Source organism: Mobula birostris, chromosome 2 (assembly GCF_030028105.1).
Source record: "Mobula birostris isolate sMobBir1 chromosome 2, sMobBir1.hap1, whole genome shotgun sequence".
Taxonomy (NCBI): Eukaryota; Metazoa; Chordata; class Chondrichthyes; order Myliobatiformes; family Myliobatidae; genus Mobula; species Mobula birostris.
In genome coordinates, this window is record NC_092371.1 from 92,956,377 (window position 1) to 92,981,552 (window position 25,176).

The following is a 25,176-nucleotide window of genomic DNA, read 5'->3' on the forward strand; positions in this document are numbered from 1 at the left end:
GCAAGAGGACTCCCATGACAATTTCTGAATTTTCTCCCCATTCAGAAAATAGTCTACTCCTTTATTCCTTCTACCAAAGTGAATGATCATACACTTCTCTACACTATACTCTGTCTGCTTCTTCATTGCCATTCTCCTAATCTGTCTAAATCAGGGGTTCCTTGGTTAACTGACCCTTCGGTTAATGGTAGGGGTCCGTGGCATAAAAAAATTGGAAACCCCTGGTCTAAAACCTTCTGCAGACTCCTCACTTCCTAAACACTACCTGTCCCTCCAGCTATCTTTGTATCATCCACAAACTTGGCCACAAAGCTATCTATTCTATCATCCAAATCATTGACATATGACGTAAAAAACAGCAGTCCCGACAAAGACCCCTGCAGAACACCACTAGTCACCAACAGCCAACCAGAATGAGCCCCCATTATTCCCACTCTTTGCCTCTGGCCAGTCAGCCAATCTTCTATCCATGCTGGTATCTTTCCTGTTGTACCATATGGGCTCTTACCTTGTTAAGCAGCTTCATGTGTGGCACCTTATTAAAGGCCTACTGAAAGTCCAAGTAAACAAAATCCACTCACTCTCCTTTGTCTATCCTGCTTGTTATTTCCTCAAAGAATTCCAACAGGCAAGATTTTCCCTTAAGGACATGCTGTCTTTGCCTGTTTTATCATGTGCCTCTAAGTACCCTGAGACCTCATTTTTAATAATGGGTTCTAACACCTTCCCAATCACTGAAGTCAGGCTAACTAGCCTATAATTTCCTGTGCTTTGCCTCACTCCATTATTAAAGAGTGGAGTGCCATTTATAATTTTCCAGTTCCCTGGAGCCATTCCAGAACCTAGTGCTTCTTAAAAGATTACTAATATCTCCACAGTCTCTTCAGCTACTTACACACACAAAAACAACTCTATCTCACGAGATAGAGAGAAAGACAGAGACAGAGACAGAGCCTACAGAGTTTCTCAAGGCACCCTCACCTTCATTGATGTCGCAGGTATTCGTGCCGTTGTTGTGAGAGTGGACAGTGAACTTTGCCAATAGCAGCCATCCAGCGGGGCTGTACACATGGCTGTGACAGCTTCGCCTCCCTGCCAGGTTAAATAAGTTCTTGCCCCAGGATGCCTTCTTCACCACTGAGACTGCGTAGACAGGAAGTGGCCCTACAGTTCAAGGTAAGAGAACCATAGAACATAGAACAGTAAGCACAGGAACAAACCCTTTCATCCACAATGTCGTATCAAACCCACTGGTCATTATGCTAGAAGTGAGAAGGATGACAACCATTATCGCTACCTCACCCTGTGATGGGCACCTGTCATCAGGCACTGACTCACCTGAATCAGCAAGTTGGCTGCCCACTTTCAGCTGCCCAGTGGTCAGCCAGTAACTCTTTCATCCTCAACCTCTCACTGACCATCCACCACCACCAGCCCCAGCTCCCCTTCTCCCGTCATCACTGCATCCCTTTCCCTCTGAGGACAACCGGCTGCAGATGGCAGGAGATGATGGGTGACGTCCTGCCTTCTCACACCAAGCAGCTGCTTGGTGGTCCAAGTGTCAGAGAGCCATATAGTATGGAAGCAGGCCCATCAGCTCACCCCATCTGTGCTGACCACCAACCATCTATTTACACTAATCTCAGGGTGGGTTGAATAACTAGAACTCTTCTCTCTGGGGTGAAGGAAGATGAGAGAGAGAAACATAGAAAACCTACAGCCCACAAAGTTGTGCCGAACATGTCCCTACGTTAGAAGTTACTAGGCTTACCCATAGCCCTCTATTTTTCTAAGCTCCATGTACCTATCCAAAAGTCTCTTAAAAGACCCTATCATATCTGCCTCCACCACTGTTGCTGGCAGCCCATTCCAAGCACTCACTGCGTAAAAACTTACCCCTGACATCTCCTCTGTACCTACTCCCCAGCACCTTAAACCTGTGACCTCTTGTGGCAGCTATTTCAGCCCTGGGAAAAAGCCTCTGACTATCCACATGATCAATGCCTCTCATCATCTTATACGCTTCTATCAGGTCACCTCTCATCCTCCATCACTCCAAGGAGAAAAGGCCGAGTTCACTCAACCTGTTTTCATAAGGCATGCTCCCCAATCCAGGCAACATCTTGTAAATCTCCTCTGCACTCTTTCTTAAGAAATGTCTTAACAGAGGTGTAGAAGATGACAAGAGCCAGAGATTGAGTGGACAACCAGAAGCTTTATCTGAGGGCGGAAAGAGCTAATAGGAGGGGCATAATTTTAAGGTGATTGGAGGAAAGTATAGGGAGATATCAGAGCTATGTTCTTTACACAGAGCGAGGGGTGGTGGTAGAGGCAGATACGCAAGGAACATTTAGAAATATCTTAGGTAGGCATATGGATGAAAGAAAAATGGAGGACTATGTAGGGTTAGATTGATCTTGGAGTAGGCTAAAAGGTCAGCACAGGGCCTGTACTGTGCTGTAGTTTTCTATGTTCTATGACACACCTAGTGGTTTTGATGATGGAGAAATTCTGTAAGGTGGTCGTTAGCTGAAAAGTACAAGTCCTGGATATATGGGCAGTCTCTGAGGCACTGAGCACTTTGTACTTATATTCAGTGTTCTGTTCATTTTGCATCATGTCAGGAGGAAAGAGCTGAAGAAGTTGATGAAGCACAAGGAGAACACGGACGTCTCTGAGCAACCGTAAGCTGGAGATATTCCAGTGAAACGCCGCATGAAACCGGGGTATTATCAGAGAGGATAGGAACATCCAGCATACATAGAACACTACAGCACATTTCAGGAGCTTTGGCCCATCATGTTGAGCCAATCTTATAACATAATGCAAGATAAATCTAAGTTTCCTTCCTACATCTTTCTATCATCCCTGTGCCTATCTAAGAGTTCATAAATGTCTCTATTGTACTTGCCTCTACCACTCCCCCGGCTGGGAGTTCCATGCACTCACCAATCTGTGTAAAGAACTTACCTCTGACATCCCCCTATAACTTAAAATTATGCCCCTCAGTATTAGCCAGTTCCATCCTGGGAAAAAGTCCCTGGCCATCCCCTCGATCTATGCCTCTTATCATCTTGTACACCTCTATACAAGTGGCCCTTCAGCCCACTATACCTGCACTGGACAGTTTTGCTGCATAGTCAAATGGGACTCATTGAAAATGGTCAACAATGAGTCAGAGGCAATGTCCACGTTGCTCAAACATTCAGGCTCTACACATATAGTATATGATTTAAATTCCCCAAGTACTCTACCTTGTGAACGTCCCTGTTGCTCTCACTGCCTGATGCACAGCTCCCCCAAAGAAGACAGAAGCAACATCCCATTATCAGTGAAGTCTCGGAGCTGGCACATAAGTGGGAGGTTTTACACATGACTTACCTTACTGCCACACTCTCTGGTATGTTACGGTGTCCTTTGTGAGAATGTACCCATAACACAGAGTTATAGAATGACTAAGAGCAATCGATAATTGGTATATTATTGTCACAGGTACCAAGAAACTGCATAAACCCTTTGTTTGCATACCATGCATAGATCATTCTGTACACAGGTACAAAAAATAACTAGAAAAGGGAAAACAATAACAGAATGCAGAGTTACAGTTACAGAGAAAGTGCAGCACAGGCAAGCACACAAGTTTCAAGGCTATTCAGTTGAGAGATCAAGAGTTCTTCTTTTACTATACAAGAAATACATTCAGGAGTCTGATAACAATGGTTGAATTTTTCATACAGGGGATAGTGAATATCTGTAATGAGCTGCCTGAGAAGAAGGTGGCAGCAGATAGAACTACACTACCAAGGCATTTGGACAAGAACCTAGATCGGAAAGGAGTCGAGAGATATTGTCAATCAGGATTAGCGTGTTAAAGTCAAAGTCATGTTTATTGTCCTCTGCACAAATACATGTATGCACCAGTGCAATGAAAAACTTACTTTGCAGCAGCATTGTTGGCACGTAGAACATAGAACATTACAGCACAGTACAAGCCCTTCAGCCCGTGATCTTATGCAACCTTTAAATCTATTTTAAGATTCCCCACCTTTCTCTCCTTTAGAGCCCTCCATTTTTCTATCATCTATATCCCTAACTAAGAGTTTCTTAAATGTCCTTAATATATCAGACCCTACCACCACCCCTGGCTGGGTGTTCCATGCATCCACGTTGAGTGTGTAAAAAATCTACCTCCGAGATCCTCACCATACTTTCCACCAATCACCTAAAAATTATGCCCCTTGTATTAGCCATTTCTGCCCTGGGAAAAAGTCTCTGGCTATCCACTTGATCTATATCCATTGTACTCCTTCTCTCTAAAGAGAAAAGCTCAAGCTCACTCAACCTTTCCTCATAAGACATGTGCTGTAATCCAGACAGGATTCTGATAAATCTCCTGTGCACCCTCTGTAAAGCTTCTATATTCTTCCTATAATTGTGCGGGGAGGAGGGAATCATGCTGCCGTTCTTTTCTTTCTTGGGTTTGTGGCTATCTGGAGAAGAAGAATTTCAGAGTTGTAATAAAGTAACCTTTGAACCTTTGAAATACATTAGACATTAAAGTCAGTGTAGAATAGATGGGCCAAAGGGCGAGTTTCAGTGCTGTACAACTCCATGACTCCATACTGTTCAGAGTATATAGATCCACACACTTCATTCTAGAGGGAATGGTATCAACCTGGAATCCAATGTCTCTGCTCTGCTCTATGTATGTACTTTGTACATCATACACCTTTCAATCTCAATGTGTCTCATGTTGACGTTATTCACAGTTCAATTCCCACCAGTGCACTCCCCATTCTGTGTATACAGTTCCTAATCTCAATGAGAGCTGGTCACTCTTCGATCTGTTAGAAAATTGTAATATCAATGTAATTGCATTCATTTGAAGAGATCTAGAATATAAAACCAAGAATGCAATGCCAGGGCATTGGGCATTCACATTTGGAGTATTGCAAGCAGTTTTGGGCCCCATATCTATGAGAGGATGTATTGACATTGCAGAGGACGTTTGTGAGAATGATCCCAGGAATGAAACGGGGGAGCATATGAGGAGCGTTTGTTGGCTGTGGGCCTGTACTCATTTGAGTTTAGAAGAATGGGGCAAGGGTCTCCTTTCAAGAATCACTAGATTCTGGAATGGTCCCAGAAGACTGGAAAATTGCAAATGTCACTCCACTCTTAACGGGAGGGAGGCAGAAAAAAGGAAATTATAGATCAGTTAGCCTGACTTCAGTGAAGAAGATGTTGGAGTCCATTAATAAGGATGGGTTCTTGGAGGAACATGATAAAATAGGCCAACAGCAGCATTGTTTCCTTAAGGAGAAATCTTGCCTGACAGATCTATTGGAATTCTTTGAGGAAATAACAGCCAAGATAGACAAAGGTGTGTCAGTGGAAGTTGCTCACTTGGATTTTCAGAAGGCCTTTGACAAGGTGGCACGTGTTATATGTCAATGACTTGAATGGCTTTGTGACTGTTTGACAATATGAAGACCGGTAGAGGAACAGGTAGTATCGTGGAAGTAGGGAGTCTGCAGAAGGACTTATAAAATTTGGGAGAATGGGCAAAGAAGTGGCAGATGCAATGTAATGCAGTGAAGTGTACATTTTGGTCAAAGGAATAGAGGTGTAGACTATTTTCTAAATGGGAAGAACATTCAAAAAGCAGAGGTGCAAAGAGATGTGTAGGATTTCCTAAAGGTTAATTTGCAGATTCAGTTGGTGATAACGCTTTCTTTCTGAGAGGACTAGAATATAACAGCATGGGATGTAATGTTGAAGCTTTATAGGGCATTAGTCAGACTGCATTTGGAGTATTCTGAGCAGTTTTCCACCTCCTATCTAAGAAAAGATTCAGTGGCATTGGAGAAGGCCTAGAGGAGGGTTCACAAGAATGATTCCAGGAATGATAAGGTTAGCATATGAAGAAAGTTTGATGGCTCTGGGCCCGTATTCGCTGGAGATCAGAAGAATGGGGAGAGGGGTGGAATCTCATTGAAACGTATCGCATATTGAAAGGCCTAGATAGAGTGGATGTGGAGATGATGTTTCCTATAGTGGTGGAGTCAAGGACCAGAGGGCCTCAGAGTAGAGGGACATCCATTTAGAACAGAGATGAGGAGAAATTTCTTTAGCCAGAGATAGTGAGTCTGCGAAATTCATTGCCGCAGATGGCAGTGGAGGCCATGTTATTGAGAACATTCAGAGGTTGACAGGTTCTTGATTACTCCAGGTGTTAAAGGTTTTCAAGCCTGCACAGGCAGGCAGCACCCGGTCTCCACCCAGCTAACAAGAGTCACCTGCCTCTTGTTTTCAACTCATCACCTTCAACCTATTTAAACCCAGCTCCTATTCACAGTTCTTGAACCAGCCAGCCTCAACCAGTTGCTCCTAGCCTTCAGTTACCTCTCTTATCTTGTGACCCCTCCTGGCTTCTTATTTTGCAGTTTAGTATTAATGTGGTCATTCGCTGCTGAATAGTCTCTGTGGCTCTGCGTTTGAGTCAAGCCTCCTCTATATTTCCTGATAGGATGGGTGAACTAGCAACTGACCAATCAGAGTTTGCTCACCTAAAGGAAGTCATCCACCTTAATGAGTACACAGACCAGAAGCAGCAGGAGACCATCGACCTTCTGTTCACCACTCTCAACCAACTCTCCATCTCATTACAGCAACCCAGCACCAGTCAACCTCCTCCCTTGGAACCCCATACTGCAGTGCCCGAACATTTCAGCTGATCCTCAACCCAATGTTGCAACTTCCTGTCCCAGCGCATCTTGCACTTTGAGTTGCAGCCACCTCTGTGTTCTACAGACTGGGCCAAGATTCTACAGACTGGGCGAGCTCTGATTTGGGCCACCACTAACTTGGGACAATTAAACTATAATCTACAATAAGTAGGAAGCTGAGATGTGCCGGGTTTTTGACCACCTGGGAAATGGAAGGGAGGCAGCAGATCGGATACCTCACCTTCATGCTTGGAGCTGGATTACACCATGGAATTCAAGACCTTCACAGCGGAGCGTGAATGGAGTGTAGAAGCACTCCTGGCCCATTACCATCACGGCATCTCAGAGTCCTTGAAAGATGTCTACACCAACCATGAAAGCCTCGTCTCTCAGACCCTCCAAGCACCTTATTGAACGACCATCCAGATCACCAGCCAGAAGCCCAGTTCCATTCCCCAAACCATTTCAGGCTGCAGGTCCTGTGCAGTTAGGGAGAGCTCCCTTAGCCTGTTCTCACCTCCCAAGAGCGTGAGCATTGGCGGAGATACAACTTTTCTATTGCGTCTGGGAAAACAGTGTCACCAGGTAGAGATGAGGGGTCTTCCCCCAGCCCCTCGTTCCAGCACCATTGTCCAACTCGCTCTCTCTGTTCTCCCCTACACCCCGACTGCTCTACGTGCACAGGAGGCTCTGATGGATTCCAGTACAGTGGGCAACTTTCTAGACTGGACTCTGTGTGTGCAGCTTAGACTCACAACAGAGCCCATCTTTCAGCCTGTCCACATCACAGCCATTGATGGACATCCCTTGGCGTCTGGGATGGTCAGAGCGTGCACACGGCCTGTGCACTTGGGCATCGGAGAGCACCATGAGTCCACCCAATTCCTCCTGATTGACTCACTCAACACTCCTCTCATCTTGGGTTACCCCGGCTCCCCACTCACAAGCCTCACTTCGACTGGTCATCCAGTTCACCGCTGAGTTGGGGACCCACCTGCCTGCAACCTCTGTAGGCTGCACCTCATAAATCAGTGGAGAGTGAGGAAACCTTCAACCTCACCAAACTCTCGCAGGAATACCATGACTTAGTCATCGCCTTCAATAAAAGGGAAGACAACACGCTGCCACCTCACAGATCACACCAGCTAGTGCATGATTCTTCTTTGTCAAAAGGAAAGATGGGAGACTTCATCCCTGTATTGACTACAGTGGACTCAATAAAATCACCAGTAAGCACTGCTACCCTCTCCCCTTGACAGGTAGCACATTGAAAAAACTCTGAAGAGCCCAGATCTTCACCAAACTGGATCTACAGAGAATTTACAACCAGATTTGCATCCACCGGGGTTGGGGGGGTGGATGAGTGGAATACGGGGTTCATACACACACTGGCCACTAAGAATACTTGGTGATGCCTTTTGTACTTTCCAACGATCCAGTGTTTTCCAAGCTTTCATTTACAAGATCCTCCATGGCAGTTATTTACCTCGAAGACATCCTCATCTTCCCCAAGACCATATCTGTCACATCTGCTCAGTCGTTCAGCATCTCCTTGAAAACCAGCTGTACTGCAAGTTAGAGAAATGCCAGTTCCACACCCCAGTTATTTCTTGTCTGGGTTAAGTCCATAAACAAGGGGAAAAGTGAGAAAATAAGCATGTTGTAAGTTGCAGAGAAAGGGATGCAGGGAATATGTGGAATAGTGTTGGGTCCAGGGTTCTGAAATAAGGAGAGTAAAAGCTGACAATACTCAAAGTTTGATAATAAACCAGGATGCCAATTAGAATCTACACTCCACTTCTGTTTAAATCATTCATTATAATGCTGCTTATATTGCAAATGCATGCTGGTATATAGTGCCTATAAAAACTATTCACTCCCCTTGGAAGTTTACATGTTTTATTGTTTTACAAAATTGAATCACAGTGGATTAAATCTGGCTCTTTGACACTGGTGGACAGGACAAGTCTCTTTCGTGTCAAAGTGAAAATAATTGATTTCATAATTATTCATGCCCTTCAAGTCAGTATTTAGTAGGTGCACCTTTGACAGCAATTACAGCCTTGAGTCTGTGTGGATAGGTCTCTGTCAGCTTTGCACATCAGGACACCAGAATTTTTCCCCATTCTTCTTTGCAAAACTGCTCAAGCTCTGTCAGATTGCATGGGGATCATGGGTGAACAGCTTCTTTCAAGTCCAGCCACAAATTTTCAATTGGATTGAGGTCTGGACTCTGACTTGGCCACTTCAGGACATTAACTTCGTTGTTTTTAAGCCATTCCTGTGTAGCCCTGGCTGTATGCCTGGGGTCATTGGCTTGCTGGAAAACAAATCTTCTCCCAAGTTGCAGTTCTCTTGCAGACTGCATCAGGTTTTCCTCCAGAATTTCCCTGTATTTTGCTGCATTCATTTTAGCCTCTACCTTCACAAGCCTTCCAGGGTCTGCTGCAGTGAAGCATCCTCACAACATGATGCAGGGTAGGGATGGTGTGTTTTTGATGAATGCAGCGTTTGACTTAAGCCAAACATAGCATTTAGTCTGTTGGCCAAAAGCTCAGTTTTGGTTTCAGATCATAGAACCTTCATTTAGCAGACTCCAGAGTCTCCCACATTCCTTCAGGCAACCTGTAGCTGAGATTTCATGTGTTTTTTTCCCAACAGAGGCTTTCTCTTTGCCACTCTCCCATAAAGCTGTGATTGGTGAAACACAGGGGCAACAGTTTTGGATGTGTAGTCTCTCCCATCTCAGCCAGTGAGTCTTGTAATTCCTCCAGAGTTGTCATAAGTCTCTGGAGTATTGTGTTCAGTTTTGGTCACCAAATTACAGGAAGGATATAAATAAGGTTGAAAGAGTGCAGAGAAGGTTTACAAGGATGTTGCCGGGACTTGAGAAACTCAGTTACAGAGAAAGGTTGAATAGGTTAGGACTTTATTCCCTGGAGCGTAGAAGAATGAGGGGAGATTTGATAGAGGTATATAAAATTATGGTGGGTATAGATAGAGTGAATGCAAGCAGGCTTTTTCCACTGAGGCAAGGGGAGAAAAAAACCGGAGGACATGGGTTAAGGGTGAGGGGGGAAAAGTTTAAAGGGAACATTAAGGGGGGCTTCTTCACACAGAGAGTGGTGGGAGTATGGAATGAGCTGCCAGACGAGGTGGTAAATGCGGGTTCTTTTTTAACATTTAAGAATAAATTGGACAGATACATGGATGGGAGGTGTATGGAGGGATACGGTCCGTGTGTATGTCAGTGGGACTAGGCAGAAAATGGTTCGGCACAGCCAAGAAGGGCCAAAGGGCCTGTTTCTGTGCTGTAGTTTCTATGGTTCTATGGTTCTATTTCTTGTCGTTGAGGGAGTTTGTCAAAGGGACCAGTCACTCACCGTAGTGCTCTGTTACCACAGGAACCAGACCACACTTCCCAGCGATGTAGGCATGAGTAGCATCAAAAGAAGCTGCGTCCACCTCATCCCTCTGGAAAATAGAAGGAAATTCTGTGGCTAATAATTTCCCAGTCTGGAGGAAGGGATTTTTCCAGTCAATAGGAGTCAAATGGGCCAGATGGTCTGCATCCTAGAGTGCTTAAGGAAGTAGCCCAAGAAATAGTGGATGCATTAGTGATAATTTTTCAAAACTCGTTAGATTCTGGACTAGTTCCTGAGGATTGGAGGGTGGCTAATGTAACTCCACTTTTTAAAAAAGGAGGAAGAGAGAAACCGGGGAATTATAGACCAGTTAGCCTAACGTCGATGGTGGGGAAAATGCTGGAGTCAGTTATCAAGGATGTGATTTATTTGGAAAGCGGTGAAATGATCGGACAAAGTCAGCATGGATTTGTGAAAGGAAAATCATGTCTGACGAATCTCATAGAATTTGTTGAGGATATAACTAGTAGAGTGGATAGGGGAGAACCAGTGGATGTGGTATATTTGGATTTTCAAAAGGCTTTTGACAAGGTCCCACACAGGAGATTAGTGTGCAAACTTAAAGCACACAGTATTGGGGGTAAGGTATTGGTGTGGGTGGAGAATTGGTTAGCAGACAGGAAGCAAGGAGTGGGAATAAACGGGACCTTTTCAGAATGGCAGGCGGTGACTAGTGGGGTACCTCTAGTGCTCAGTGCTGGGACCCCAGTTGTTTACAATATATATTAATGACTTGGATGAGGGAATTAAATGCAGCATCTCCAAGTTTGCAGATGACACGAAGCTGGGTGGCAGTGTTAGCTGTGAGGAGGATGCTAAGAGGATGCAGGGTGACTTGGATAGGTTGGGTGAGTGGGCAAATTCATGGCAGATGCAATTTAATGTGGATAAATGTGAAGTTACCCACTTTGGTGGCAAAAATAGGGAAACAGATTATTATCTGAATGGTGGCCAAAATGTGTGGTTGGCCTGGAATCATTCCTGGAGAGCGTGGCCATGGTTATCCCTGGCATGCAACAGCCATGAAGTATACACCGATGGATGGACCCTGCTGGCAGGTACCTGGATAAGGCAGCTCAGGTGCAGGCTCCACAGAATGTTGATGCCAGGCTCATTGAGACCTGCTGCTAACTAGAGACCGAGTGAATGGAAACATGACACTAGAGGGAACAGAAGCAGCATGGTGGGTAATTTACTGGTATCCCTGGGCAGAACATCACGGGACCCAAGTTTAGATAGTTGGGGTGACGTAACAAAGCTTCCCACAATGAGAAAGGTTCTCCAATGACTCATGAGGGGTTGAAACCAGGAGGAGGTCTCTCCTTGGTGGGTGGGATGCAGGAGGTAGATCTGAGGAATAAGTTCTTTGGACCCAAGAAAACCTCTCAGAATAAGACTGGAAGGTGAAATATTTAAGGGGAACCTGAAGAAGAACTTACCCTCTGAGGGTGGTGCAAGTGTGGAATGAGCTGCTAGTGGAAGTGGTGGATGCAAGTTCAACTGCAATTTTTAAGAGAAGTTTGGATAAGTACATCGATGGGGGAGGGGTATGGAGGGTGATGGTCCAGGTGCAGGTCAAAGGGACTGGGCAGAATAGTAGTTTGGCATGGACTAGATGGGCTGAAGGGGCTGTTTCTGTGAAGTCATGCTCTATGACTCTATGTGCAGAACTATTTTCATCAAAGTGTGGTAGAGCACACTTAGGAAGGTGTACCCCTGGGTCATTTAGAACCAGTGGTGGATGTTGCATGGACTAGATTACATTCACTGAAGTCAGTACCTTTATCATTTCTATGCAGTGTCTTGCTGATGTTGCTCTGATGCAGACCAGGAGCGTGGACTTTGCATTCAGTGCCCAGTCCTTGCACTTGCTTTGCTCCGCTTTGCTTATACAGCACCACCGCACAATGCTGTTCTCCAGAGAGCTCCCTGACAGAAACCACAGCACAAGGCCACCATCAGAACGTGCTCAGCTCAGCCCTCAGACCACCAAGCTGACCCACAGCAATGCGCTCCCCTCAATAGCTAAGTCTGGCTGTATGAACTCCAGGCAATTCCATCATGGCATGTCCTCCCCGTGCCTAACAAGTCTAGGGTATACACAATGATTGGTGAGACCCCAGGAAAGAACGAGGAACTGATTGACACATGGGATACAAGGTGAGCTAGCCAATCTGATACAAAATTAGTTTAGTGAAAGGAGTCAGAGGTGTTGGCAGGGGGTTCTTTATTAATTTGTCATTGCCAGGGTGGAATTTGAAGTCAGAATACAGGGTTAATGGTAGGATTCTTATCAGTGTGGAGGAACAGAGAGACCTCAGGTCCACCTCCGCAGATCCCTCAAAGTTGCCATGCAAGTTGATCGAGTGGTTAAGAAGATGTATGGTGTCTTGGCTTTAATTAGTCAGGAGATTTGAGTTCAAGAGCCGTGAGGTAATGTTGCAGCTCTATAAACCAGACATGGAATAGTGTGTCAGTTCTGGTAACCTCATTATAGGAAAGGTATGGAAGCTTTGGAGATTTATAGGATATAAATGCATAGGAGACTTACAAGGATATTGCCTGGATTACAAAACATGTCTTATGAGGATATGTGGAATGAGCTAGGGCTTTTCTCTCTGGAGCGAACGAGGATGAAGGATGACTTACTAGAGGTGTACAAGATGATTTGAGGCATAAGCTGAGACTTTTTCCCAAGGCAGAGACAGCTAATACAAGGGAGTATAACTTTAAGGTGATTGGAGGAAAGCACAGGGGGGAGTGTCAGAGGTAGGTGGAGTGCCCTGCCAGAGGTAATGGTCGAGATAGATACATTAGGGATATTTTAGGAAACCCTTAAGTAGGCACATGGATAATAGGAAAATGTAGGACTATCTAGGGCAGGAGGGCTAGATTGATCATTGAGTAGGTTAAAAGACTGGTAGGATATCACAGGCCAAAGGGCCTACACTGTGTTGTAGTGTTCCAAACTGGAGGTCTGTGACCAGTGGTGTGCACAGGACTTGGTACTGTTGTTTGTCCATATATGATCTATTTGGATGAAAGTACGGGCGCAATGGTTGGCAAGTCTGCAGCCAACACCAGAATTAGTGGAGTCATGGACAGTGAAGAAGGTTGTCTAGGCTTCAACTGGGGAATGTGGGCAAAGAAATGGCAGATGCAATTTAACTCAGACAGACGTGAAGTGATGCATTTTCAAAAATGAAACCAGGACAGGTCATACACAGTAAACAACAGGGCCCTGGGGAGTGTTGTAGAATAAAGAGACCAAAGGGTACAAATATATAGTTCCTTAAAAGTGGTGATACAGGTAGACAGGGTGGTAATGAAGGTGTCTTTATCAGACAGGGAATTGAGTACAAGAGTTAGGGCATCATGTTACATCTATACAGAATGTTAGTGAGAGTCACACAGCCCAGAAGTCAGTACTTCACCCCAACTCATTCATGCCAACCAAGATGTGTATTTAAGCTCATCCCATTTGCAAGCATTTGATCCATATCCTTCTTATCCATGTATCTACCCAAATGTCTTTTGAATATTGTTGTACCTGTCTCAATTCCTTCCTCTGGTAGCTCGTTCCAATTACATATGACCCTCTGTGCAGAGAAGCTGCCCTTCTGGATCATGGAGTTGGGAAGGATATGATTAGACTAGGGAGAGCACCGAATCAATTCACATGGATGTTACCAAAATTATCAGGGGCATAGATATAATGGATGATCAGTCTTTTTCCTTGGGTAGGGGTAATCTTAAACTAGAGGGTGTAGGTTTAAGGTAAGGAGGGAAGAATTTAAAGGGGACCTGAGGGCAGAAGGTGGTGGGTACAGTATATGGACTGAGCTTCCACATGTAGTAGAAGCAGGTTGAAAGACTTTAGGACAGATACATGGTTTAAACATATATGGGCCAAACATGGAAAATGGGAAGGCACCTTGGTCAACATGGACAATCTGGATCAGTGGGCCTGTTTTCCTGCTGTATAACTCCTTGACAGCAAGGACCAGCCAACACAAGATGAAACCTCCAAGGAGTCTTGCCTTCTGGATGAACCATTCTGCTTTGGTGAGGCTAGAACTCTTTTCAAAGGATTCAGTTTCCAGCATTTACTAAATGGGAGTGGGAACCTCAGCAATAGGACCTATAGGCCATTGGATAAAGGTAAGGGTATCGACCTTCCTCTCTGCCATCCCACCGGCGTGGCTGAAATAACCCGTTACACCTGGTCCTCTCCAAACTGCCACCTCCCCAGGTTGCAATCTTTTGGTTCTTTGGTACCTGCCTTAAATGGTATGAGGTCATAAGGCAAACAGTTCCAATCTTTATAGATAATACAAGAGGCAATGTTTGGTCAACACCAATGGCATTACCTTGATGGCCCAAACCCTTCAAGAGAGTGACGTAGTCTAATCCCAACACCTGGCTGATGTCTGTGTTGTCGGCAAGGAGCAGCGGCTTCACTCTGGTGTCCCGAAACATGAGGTTCTTCCTGTTGAAACCAGCTGAGCTGAACAACTGGAAAAGTTGTCGGTGCTTTCCGTTCAGGCCGAAGAGATACTGCAGTGGGGAGTGACGGTTCCCAGTATTATTCATTTACTCTCATTATTTATCTTCTTTTGCACAATGGTTGTTTGTTATTTATAGTTTTTCATAAATTCTATTGTATTTATTTTCCTGTAAATGCCTGCAAGAAAATGAATCTCAAGGTAGTATACAGTGACATATATGCACTTTGATAATAAATTTACTTTGACAGATTCAAGGTAGAAGACTTGTGTCAGTGCTGCCTCCTCACCACTCTGGAGACCCAGGTTTGACCCGACCTCAGGTTCTCTCTGCCTGGAGTCTGCACGCACTTCCTGAGTGAGATTCCTACGGGTGCTCTGGTTTTCTCCAAATTGTACAGGTCAATAGATTTAATTGGGTGCTGTATAGTCCTCGTAGTGTGTGGGTGAGTGGTGGAATTGGGGAGGGGGGTGTGAGGGCTGATGAGAATGGGATTTGTGGATGGTCAGCACAGACTCAGAGGGCTGAAGGGCTTGTTTCTATGCTCTATGACTATATGGACCACCATAATCCCCTCCTCCCCCTGCCCCACCGCTGCAAACTCCTCACCATCACTGGGGGCGGGGGGGGGAATAGCATTCATCTTGGCACCAGGCTGGCAACACACATTTTTAAAATATTTCTTATTGGAATTTATAGCATCTTTTATGTCTTGCACTGTACTGCTGTACAAAACAACAACTTTCATGGCATGTGCCAGTGGCAATAAACCTGATTCTGATCACAGCATCTAGGAACATAGGAATATTAACTGTCCTCCAAAGTGGCTCAACTGCTACGATACAAAGGAGAAAGAATAACACAACGTGGATCTTCAGCATCAACCTCACCACTGGATAGTCACTTCAGAGACATGTTTAACCCAATCAACTTTGCAAAATAATTCTCATCAATATTTGGGGATTGATATGTAAACAGAATTATCCTGAAAGTGAATTAAGCAACATCCGGGTAAACTCAGATATGTTGGACAATACGCCCGATGTCATCACTATGACTAGGCATCTCCTGTCTCAGCACTCGGATTTGACAGCTTAGTGATTATGCATGTAGGAAGGGGTTCCAAACATGCATTAGGAGTAGATTACTTAGTCCCTCAAGCCTGCTCTACTATTTAATTAGATCACAACTGATCCATTTGCAACCTCAACTTGACATCCCTAACTTCCCATGGTAACCTTTCTCCTTGATTATAAAGCATCACATACTCCTGCCTCAAAAGTATTCAAAGACTTAAAAGATTCAGCTCCCTCTGATTTGATAAGAGTTGGAAATCCCAATGTAAACCAAAGAAATGAATTGCAGGAGTGATTGCTTTTGAAATCAGGGCACCACTTGATGGCACAACCAATGACATTTTCAAGACGTGGTGCCTCAAGAAGGGGGATCCATCATAAAGAACTCTCACCATTTAGCTTTTACCCACCACCACAAGCTTCTGAATGGTCCAGCAAGCCATGAACACTTACTCAATATTCTTCTTTTGCACTATTTATTTTTATTGTAAATTATAGTCTTTTTTTTTACATCTTGCACTGTACTGCTGTCACAAAACAACAAATTTCATGACATTTCCATTCCCATTCTGACATGTCAGTCTCTACTGCCACCATGTTTGGAGGAGCAACACCTCATATTCCATTTGGATGGCATGAATATAGAATTCTCTGGCTTCTAGTAATTTTTCACTCCTCATTCCCTCTTCCATTCCCCACTTTGGCTCCCCTCCTACCACTTCTCCTCACCTGCCTATCACCTTCCCCTGGGGTCCCTCCTCATCATTTTCTTCCGTTGTCCACTTTCCTCTCATATCAGATTCCTTCTTCACTAGCCATCTTTTCCAGCTTCTCACTTCGACCACCCCCCCCACGCACCTGGCTACACCTATCACCTTTCAGCTTGTACTCCTTCCCCTCCTCTACCTTCTTATTCTGCTTCTTCCCCCTTCCTTTCCAGTCCTGATGAAGGTTCTCAGCCCAAAAGGTCAACTGTTTATTCACTTCCATAGATGCTGCCTGACCTGCTGAGTTCCTCCAGCATTTTGTGTGTGTTGCTTGGATTTCCAGCATCTGCAGAATCTCTTGTGTTAAAATTTCATCAGTGATTATAAAACTGATTCTGATTCTCACACTGAACAGCAGACAAAATGTGGTTTGACAATATTTTAAAAGAAGAGGGAGAAGTAGAGGAAGGCGGCTGCGAGGGGTTTGGTCAGTGCCAGAAGGTACAACCAGCCCATATATGGTAATATCCAGGGAAAGGGTCTCACCCCACCCGCCGACAAGCCTTTATGTGCTCTGCAACAGGCTCCCCTGAGGGGCAGGGGGCACTCACCTCCCCAGCATCCGGGCACCTTCAAAAGGTGATGCCTCAAAAAGGTGGGGATCCTTCATTAAGGATCCCCAGTACCCAGGACTAGCCCACTTCTCATTGCTACCATCAAGGAGGAGGTACAGGAGTCTGAAAACACACATTCCACATTTCAGGAGCAGCTTCTCCCCCTCCTCCATCAGATTTCTGATGGACGATGAATCCATGAACACTCCCTCAGTCTTTTTGCTCTCTTTCTGCACTACTTATTTAATTACTTATTTTAATAAACCTGATTCTGAAGTTAAATAAAATGTGATTGAGGAACAAGTGTGAGTTTTCAGAGTCTAGTTATTCTGCAATGACAGAAGCAGATACAACAGAAGCATTTAAGAGGCTCTAAGGCACATGAATGTGCAGAGAATGAAGAGATATGGACATTGTTCAGGCAAATGGAATTAGTGTAAATTGGCATTATTAGCTTAATTAGCTGTGCTGAACATGGTCCTGTTCATGGTCCATGGTCCACATGCTGTGTTCACTGCATTTACTAACATTTACCAGACCCATTTGCATTTTCAGAAAGCAGTGCAGTTGTCCTGTGCTGTAAGCCAATCAATCATTGATCAAGGAAATAAAGTCCACTCACATATGAATCCATCGTTGTGTCTGTGAACAGCCCAAGTCCTGTTGCCTAAATGGGTTTAGATATCTAGGTCAAACAGTCCATTATATGACACCCCTCAGCAGATTAATATAACTGATTCTAATGCGTGAAGGAGCACGAGAGGTGACTTGATAGAGGTGTACAAGATGATAAGAGGCATAGATCTGAGTGGCCAGAGAAACTTCCTATACTCTAGATTGTAATGGGGGGCATCATTTTAAAGTGATGGGAGGTAAGTCAAGGGGAAATCAGGAGTACAGTAAGATTTTTTTACACAGAGAATTGTGAACACGTGGAACGTGTTGCCAGGGATGGTGGTAGAGGCAGATACATTAGGGACATTTAAGAAACTCTTAGATGGGCAGATGGATGATATAATAATGGAGGGTTAGATTGATCTTAGAGTATAAGATTATTAGAGTACAAGGTCATTAGATCACCAAGTCTTGGGTCAAAGGGCATTTACTGTACTGTGCTATATTCTATATTCTATAACCTGGTCAAACAGTCATGGGGGCAGCAAGCAAGTGAAATAAAAACTAAATGGAAAATGCTGGAACCACACAGCGGGTCAAGCAGCATCTGTGGTAATTGTTGTTTTAGGTTGAAGTTTGAAGTTTACCCTATTTCTCTTCCCACAGACACTGCCTGAAGTGCTGAGCATTTCCAGTATCTTTCTGGTTTTACATGACATGGAGGAGGAGATGGAACCTGGACCAGGGTGAGGAATTTCCGGGCGCTCTTCCTGTAGTTGTATCTAGTCACGACTGCGTTCCCAGGACCGCGACTTAGGTGGCATTTTCTCCCATCGGTAACGTTGGCCTGTGTTCCGTCAGCGCACAGCAGTCTGTACTTGGCCGCTTCAGATACTGAGGAGAAGAAAGGGACAACACCTTGTTAGGTCTAGAAGGCATAGAACTGTTGTGGAAATACCTACAGATGATTGTAAACAACTTAATCTCCAGTATAGTAAATGTCAAGCTGATCTCTACATTCACCTTTGTGTCCCAGTTACACCCATGTGACCTACTATCCCTTACATATCTGGAGTATGGGAGGAAACCCACGTGGTCTGGGAGAGAAAGTACAGGCGCCCTACAGGCAGTGGCAGGAATTGAAGCCAGGTTGCTGTTGAGGTAATAGTGTTATGGTAACTGCTACACTCTCATGCTGCCCCTAAATAAATTTGGTTTATTACTGTCACATGTACCAAGATACAGTGAAAAGCTTGACTTGCATGCTGTTCAAGTCATCAAACAGTGCATTGAGAAAGAACTAGGTAAAGCAATAACAATGCAAAAATAAAATGTAAAGGTGCAATGAAAGTGCAGTGTAGGGAAATGATAAAATTCAAGGTCATAACGAGGTAGATTGTGCGGTCAAGAGTGCATCTTATCGTTCAAGAGGTCCATGCACAAGAGTCTAACAGCAGAATAGAAGTGGTCCTTGAGCCTAGTGGGACGACTTTCAGGTTTTTGTATATTCTGCTCAATGGAAGAGGGGAGAAAAGAGAATGTCTTTTACCCTAGATAAAAACGCGGAAAAATTCAAGGAAAAGGAGGCAAGCTGTGGTGAGTAGCTGGTATTTATCCCACACTTAGCACAACGGAACTATTACCACACACTGGCCCCCACTGGGCTTCCAGACAGACAGCAATTCTAAACTACTCCAAGGGATTGAGATGCTTTGGGACAACCTGAGTTTAGGGAAGGTGCAGGACAAATGTAAACCATTTTCGCCTTTTGAACAATGCCTTGAAGTGCTGTTCCCTGCAGTATTAGGAAAACATTTATCCACTGTATCTCTGTGCAATCCCATTTACTAACAACTGATGGTGACATCTTAGTTCCTTTTAGTACTTCAATGATGCAATGGTGAAATCGACCTCACCAACACTGACATAACAGATACACTATTGAGAGCACCCTGACTGGTTGCATCATAGACTGGTACAGTAGTTCTAAAGCACAGGGGCCCAAGAGACTGCAGAGTGTAGTGGACACAGACTGGTTTATCAGGGACACAACCACCTCCATCATCGACAGCATCTACAGGAGGTATACCGTGCTTCAAGGAGGAGACATATGCCATCAAGGATCCTCACTATCCAGGCCATGCCCTCTTCTCACCGTTATCATCAGGCCTGAAGTCCAACGTCACCTGGTTAAAGGACAGCTACTTCCTTTCAACCACCAGATTCTTGAACCGACCTGCACAGCCCTATCTTTCCCTCAGCAAAGAAACTCTATGGGGAATCTTTTGTACTATCATGGAATTGTCTCTGATTGTGTTTGTTTTCCACTAATGCCTTAAGGACAACAAAGAGGTGATCACAAGAGGCAGAGGAATGGCTACAAATCGGTAGACCTGGCCTTGTTCAAATATCAGAGGATCTGAACAACTACACCACGGTTGTCATGGACTTTCTTAAAAAAAGGTCATAGATGAATATGTCCCACAAAATCATTCAGAGTCTTCCCTGATTAGAACCCTGGATGAACCATAAGATTGACAATCTGCTGAGGGGCAGATCAGTGGCTTTCAGCTCTGGCGATGCGAGAGGTCCAGATACACTTTCCAGACAGTCATTTCATTTGCAAAGTGGCAATTCTGGACCAAACCTGAATTACTGAAGGATGGTTGGCAGCTGCAGAGGGCTTGGATGCTATCACCTCCAACAAGGTGAAACCAAGCGACACAGATGACAGTAGGGCTTCGCTCCCAAATGAGCTCCATGCCTTCTATGTACATTTTGACTATCAAAACATGGAGGAACCTTCACAAACTCCCACAGCCCTTGGTGACCCTGTGATCTCAGTCTTGGAGGCCAATGTAAGAGCAACCTTTAAAAAGGTGAACCCATGGAAAGCAACCGGCCCAGATGGGGTGCCTGGCAGAGTACTAAACACCTCTGCTGATCAACCGGCTGGAGTGTTCACCAACACACACAAAAAGTGCTGGTGAATGCATCAGGCCAGGCAGCATCTACAGGAAGAGGTACAGTTGACGTTTCAGGCCGGGACCTTTTATCAGGACTAACTGAAAGAAGAGATTTGAAAGTGGGAGGGGGAGGGGGAGATCCGAAATGATAGGAAAAAACAGGAGGGGGAGGGATGGCTCTAAGAGCTGGAAAGTTGATTGGCAAAAGGGATATGAGACTGGAGAAGGGAGAGGATCATGGGATGGGAGGCCTAGGGAGAAAGAAAGGGGGAGAGGGGAAGCCCAGAGAATGGGCAAGGAGTACAGTGAGAGGGACAGAGGGAGAAAAAAGGAGAGAGAGAGAATGAATGAATGAATAAATAAATAAATAGATAACGGATGGAGTACGAGGGGGAGGTGGGGCATTAATGGAAGTTAGAGAAGTCAATGTTCAGGCCATCAGGTTGGAGGTTACCCAGATGGAATATAAGGTGTTGTTCCTCCAACCTGAGTGTGGCTTCATCTTAACAGTAGAGGAGGCTGTGGATAGACATATCAGAACGGGAATAGGACGTGGAATTAAAATGTGTGGCCACTGGGAGATCCTGCTTTCTCTGGCAGACAGAACGTAGGTGTTCAGTGAAATGGTCCCCCAGCCTGCGTCAGGTCTCGTCAATATACAGAAGGCCACACCGGGAGCACCAGACGCAGTATATCACACCAGCCGACTCACTAGTGAAGTGTCACCTCACCTGGAAGGACTGTCTGGGGCCCTGAACGGTAGTGAGGGAGAAAGTGTAAGGGCATGTGTAGCACTTGTTCCGCTTACAAGGATAAGTGCCAGGAGGGAGATTGGTGGGAAGGGATGGGGGGAAACAAATGGACAAGGGAGTTGCCTAGGGAGCGATCCCTGCGGAAAGCAGAAAGGGGGAGAGGGAAAGATGTGCTTGGTGGTGGGATCCCGTTAGATGTGGCGGAAGTTACAGAGAATTATATGTTGGACCCAGAGGCTGGTGGGGTGGTAGATGAGGACAAGGGGAACCCTATTCCTAGTGGGGTGGCGGGAGGATGGAGTGAGAGCAGATGTGCATGAAATGGGAGAAATGCATTTGAGAGCAGAGTTGAAGGTGGAGGAAGGGAAGCCCCTTTCTTTGAAAAAGGAGGACATCTCCTTCGTCCTAAAATGAAAAGCCTCATCCTGAGAGCAGATGTGGCGGAGACGGAGGAATTGCAAGAAGGGGATGACACTTTTGCAAGAGACAGGGTGGGAAGAGGAATAGTCCAGGTAGCTGTGAGAGTCCATAGGCTTATAGTAGACATCAGTAGATAAGCTGTCTCCAGAGATAGAGACAGAAAGATCAAGAAACGAGAGGGAAGTGTCGGAAATGGACCAGGTAAACTTGAGGGCAGGGTGAAAGTTGGAGGCAAAGTTGATGATGTCAACGAGCTCAGCATGCGTGCAGGAAGCAGCACCAATGCAGTCGTCGATGTAGCGAAGGAAAAGTAGAGGACAGACACCAGTATAGGCTTGGAACATGGATTGTTCTACAAAGCCAACAAAAAGGCAGGCATAGCTGGGACCCATACTGGTGCCCATGGCTACACCTTTAGTTTGGAGGAAGTGGGAAGAGCCAAAGGAGAAATTATTAAGAGCAAGGACTAATTCTGCTAGATGAAGGAAAGTGGTGGAAAAGGGGAACTGGTTAGGTCTGGAATCCAAAAAGAAGCGGAGAGCTTTGACACCTACCTGGTGGGGGATGGAGGTATATAGGGACTGGACATCCATGGTGAAAATAAAGTGGTGGGGGCCAGGGAACTTAAAATCATCGAAAAAATTCAGAGTGTGAGAGGTGTCACGAACATAGGTAGGAAGGGATAGAACAAGCGGGGATAAAACCGTGTCGAGGTATGCAGAAATGAGTTCGGTGGGGCAGGAGCAAGCTGAGACAATGGGTCTACCTGGACAGGTAGGTTTGTGGATCTTGGATAGGAGGTAGAAACGGGAAGTGCGGGGTGTGGGAACTATAACGTTAGTAGCAGTGGATAGGAGGTCCCCTGAGCGGATAAAGTTGGTGATGGTGTGGGAGACAATGGCCTGGTGCGGTGATATTCCATCTGGGTAGCCTCCAACCTGATGGCATGAACATTGACTTCTCTAACTTCCGTTAATGACCCACCTCCCCTTCGTAACACATCCGTTATTTATTTATTATTATTAATCTTTTTCTCCTCTGTCTCCTTTTTTCTCCCTCTGTCCCTCCCACTATACTCCTTGCCCATCGTCTGGGCTTCCCCCCTCCCCCTTTCCTTCTCCCTAGGCCTCTTGTCCCATGATCCTCTCCCTTCTCCAGCCTCATATCCCTTTTGCCAATCATTTTTCCAGCTCTTGGCTCCATCCCTCCTCCTCCTGTCTTCTCCTATCATTTCTGATCTCTCCCTCCCCCTCCCACTTTCAAATCTCTTACTATCTCTTCTTTCAGTTAGTCCTGACGAAGAGTCTCGGCCCGAAATGTTGACTGTACCCCTTCCTATAGATGCTGCCTGGCCTGCTGCGTTCACCAGCATTTTTTGTGTGTGTTGCTTGAAATTCCAAGATCTGCAGATTTCCTCGTGCTGGAGTGTTCACCAATATTTTTAACCTCTTGCTTCGGCAGTCTAAGTTACCCACCTACTTCAAGCGGACTCCAATTATATTGGTGGCTAAGAACAACATGATAACTTGACTCAACGATTATTGCCCGATAGCACTTACATCCACTATGATAAAGTGCTTTGAGAGGTTGGTGATAAAACATGTCAACTCTTGCCTGAGAACCGACTTAGATTTGCTCACCGACTCAACAGGTCAACAGCAGAAACCATTTCATTGGCTCTTTACCCAACCCTGGAATATCTGGACAGTGGAGACGCATACATCAGGATGTTCTGTATCAACTACAGCTGGGCATTCGATACTAACATCCCCTCAAAATGAATCAATAAGGTTAAAGACCCTGGCCTCAATGCCTTCCTTCTGTAATTGGATCCTCGATTTCCTCACTTGCAGACCCCAGTCAGTTCAGATTGGCAAAAACATCTCCTGCACGATCTCCATCAGCACAGGTGCATCACAAGGCTGTGTGCTTAGCCCCCTGCTCTACTCACTTTACACCTATGACTGTGTGACTAAATACCACTCCAATGTTATATTTACGCTTGCTGATGACATCACTTTCGCTGGCGAAATTGAAGGTGGTGATGAATCAATATATAGAAAGGAGATTGAAAATCTGGCTGAGTGGTGTCAGACCAACAACCTCTTAACCAGTCAGCAAACCAAGGAGCTGATTATTGACTTCAGGGCGAGGAAACCAGAGGTCCATGAGCCAGTCCCCTCTGGGGAATCAGAGGTGGAGAGAGTCAGCAACTTTAAATTCCTTGCTGTTATCTTCACAGAGGACCTGTCCTGGGTCCAGCATGCAAGTTCCACTGTGAAGAAAGCACAGCAGTGCCTCTACTTCCTTAGAAGTTTTGGAAGATTTGGCATGATATCTGAAGTTTTATAGTTGTGTGGTGGAGAGTACATTGACTGGTTGCATCATGAGCCTGGTATGGAGAAACCAATGCCTTTGAAAAGAAAATCCTACAAAAAGTAGTGTATATAGCCCTATCTATCTTGGGTAAAACTTCCAGGCCTTGCTTTCTTTTCACAGCTGTCATCAGGAAGAAGGATCCAAACCACCCGGTTCAGGAGGAACCTCAACCATCAGGCTCTTGAAGCGGAGGGGATAACTTCACTCACCCATCACTGAACTGTTCCCACAACCTGTGGACTCACTTTCAAGGATTCTCCATCTCATGTTCTCAACATTTGCTTATTTATTTATTGTTACTTTGTTTTTCTTTTTACTTGCAGTTTGTCGTCTTTTGCACATTGGTTGTTTGTCTGTTTATCGGGTGTGGTCTTTCATTGATTCTATTGTGTTTCTTGGATTTACTGTTTTTGCCTGCAAGAAAATGAATCTGAGGGTTGTATAAGGTACTTGATAATAAAGTTATTTTTGTTCAGCAGTCTTTTTTCCCCACTGTCTTGCAGAATTCATGTTCTGTGTTGTCTGAACCTAAACTCTGAATATAAATTATACATAATAAAGAAAATAAATTATAAAATCATAAGACCATAAATATAGGAGTAGAATTAGGCCAGTCGGTCCATTGAGTCTGCTCCTCCATTTCATCATGGCTGATCAATACTTCATACTTTATACTTTATTGTTGCCAAACAATTGGTACTAGAACGTACAATCATCACAGCGATATTTGATTCTGTGCTTCACACTCCCTGGAATACAAATATTAAATATTAAAAATAGTAAATATTAAAAATTTTAATTATAAATCATAAATAGAAAATAGAAAAATGGGAAGTAAGGTAGTGCAAAAAAACCGAGAGACAGGTCCGGATACTTGGAGAGTATGACCCAGATCCAGCTCAGGATCCGTTCAGCAGTCTTATCATTGTTGGAAAGAAGCTGTTCCCAAATCTGGCCGTGTGAACCTTCTCCCGGAGGGAAGAGGGAT

General features: G+C 44.9%; 1 protein-coding gene across 1 annotated transcript in view; it reads right to left on the reverse strand.

The window, feature by feature from the left end:
• sxph (saxiphilin) overlaps positions 1-25,176 on the reverse strand; it is a 106,641-nt gene that overhangs the window by 13,940 nt on the left and 67,525 nt on the right. Inside the window, 5 exon segments of the mRNA XM_072279949.1 lie at positions 982-1,164; positions 10,112-10,202; positions 11,934-12,082; positions 14,524-14,710; positions 18,408-18,565. Coding sequence (XP_072136050.1) covers positions 982-1,164; positions 10,112-10,202; positions 11,934-12,082; positions 14,524-14,710; positions 18,408-18,565 — 768 coding nt within the window.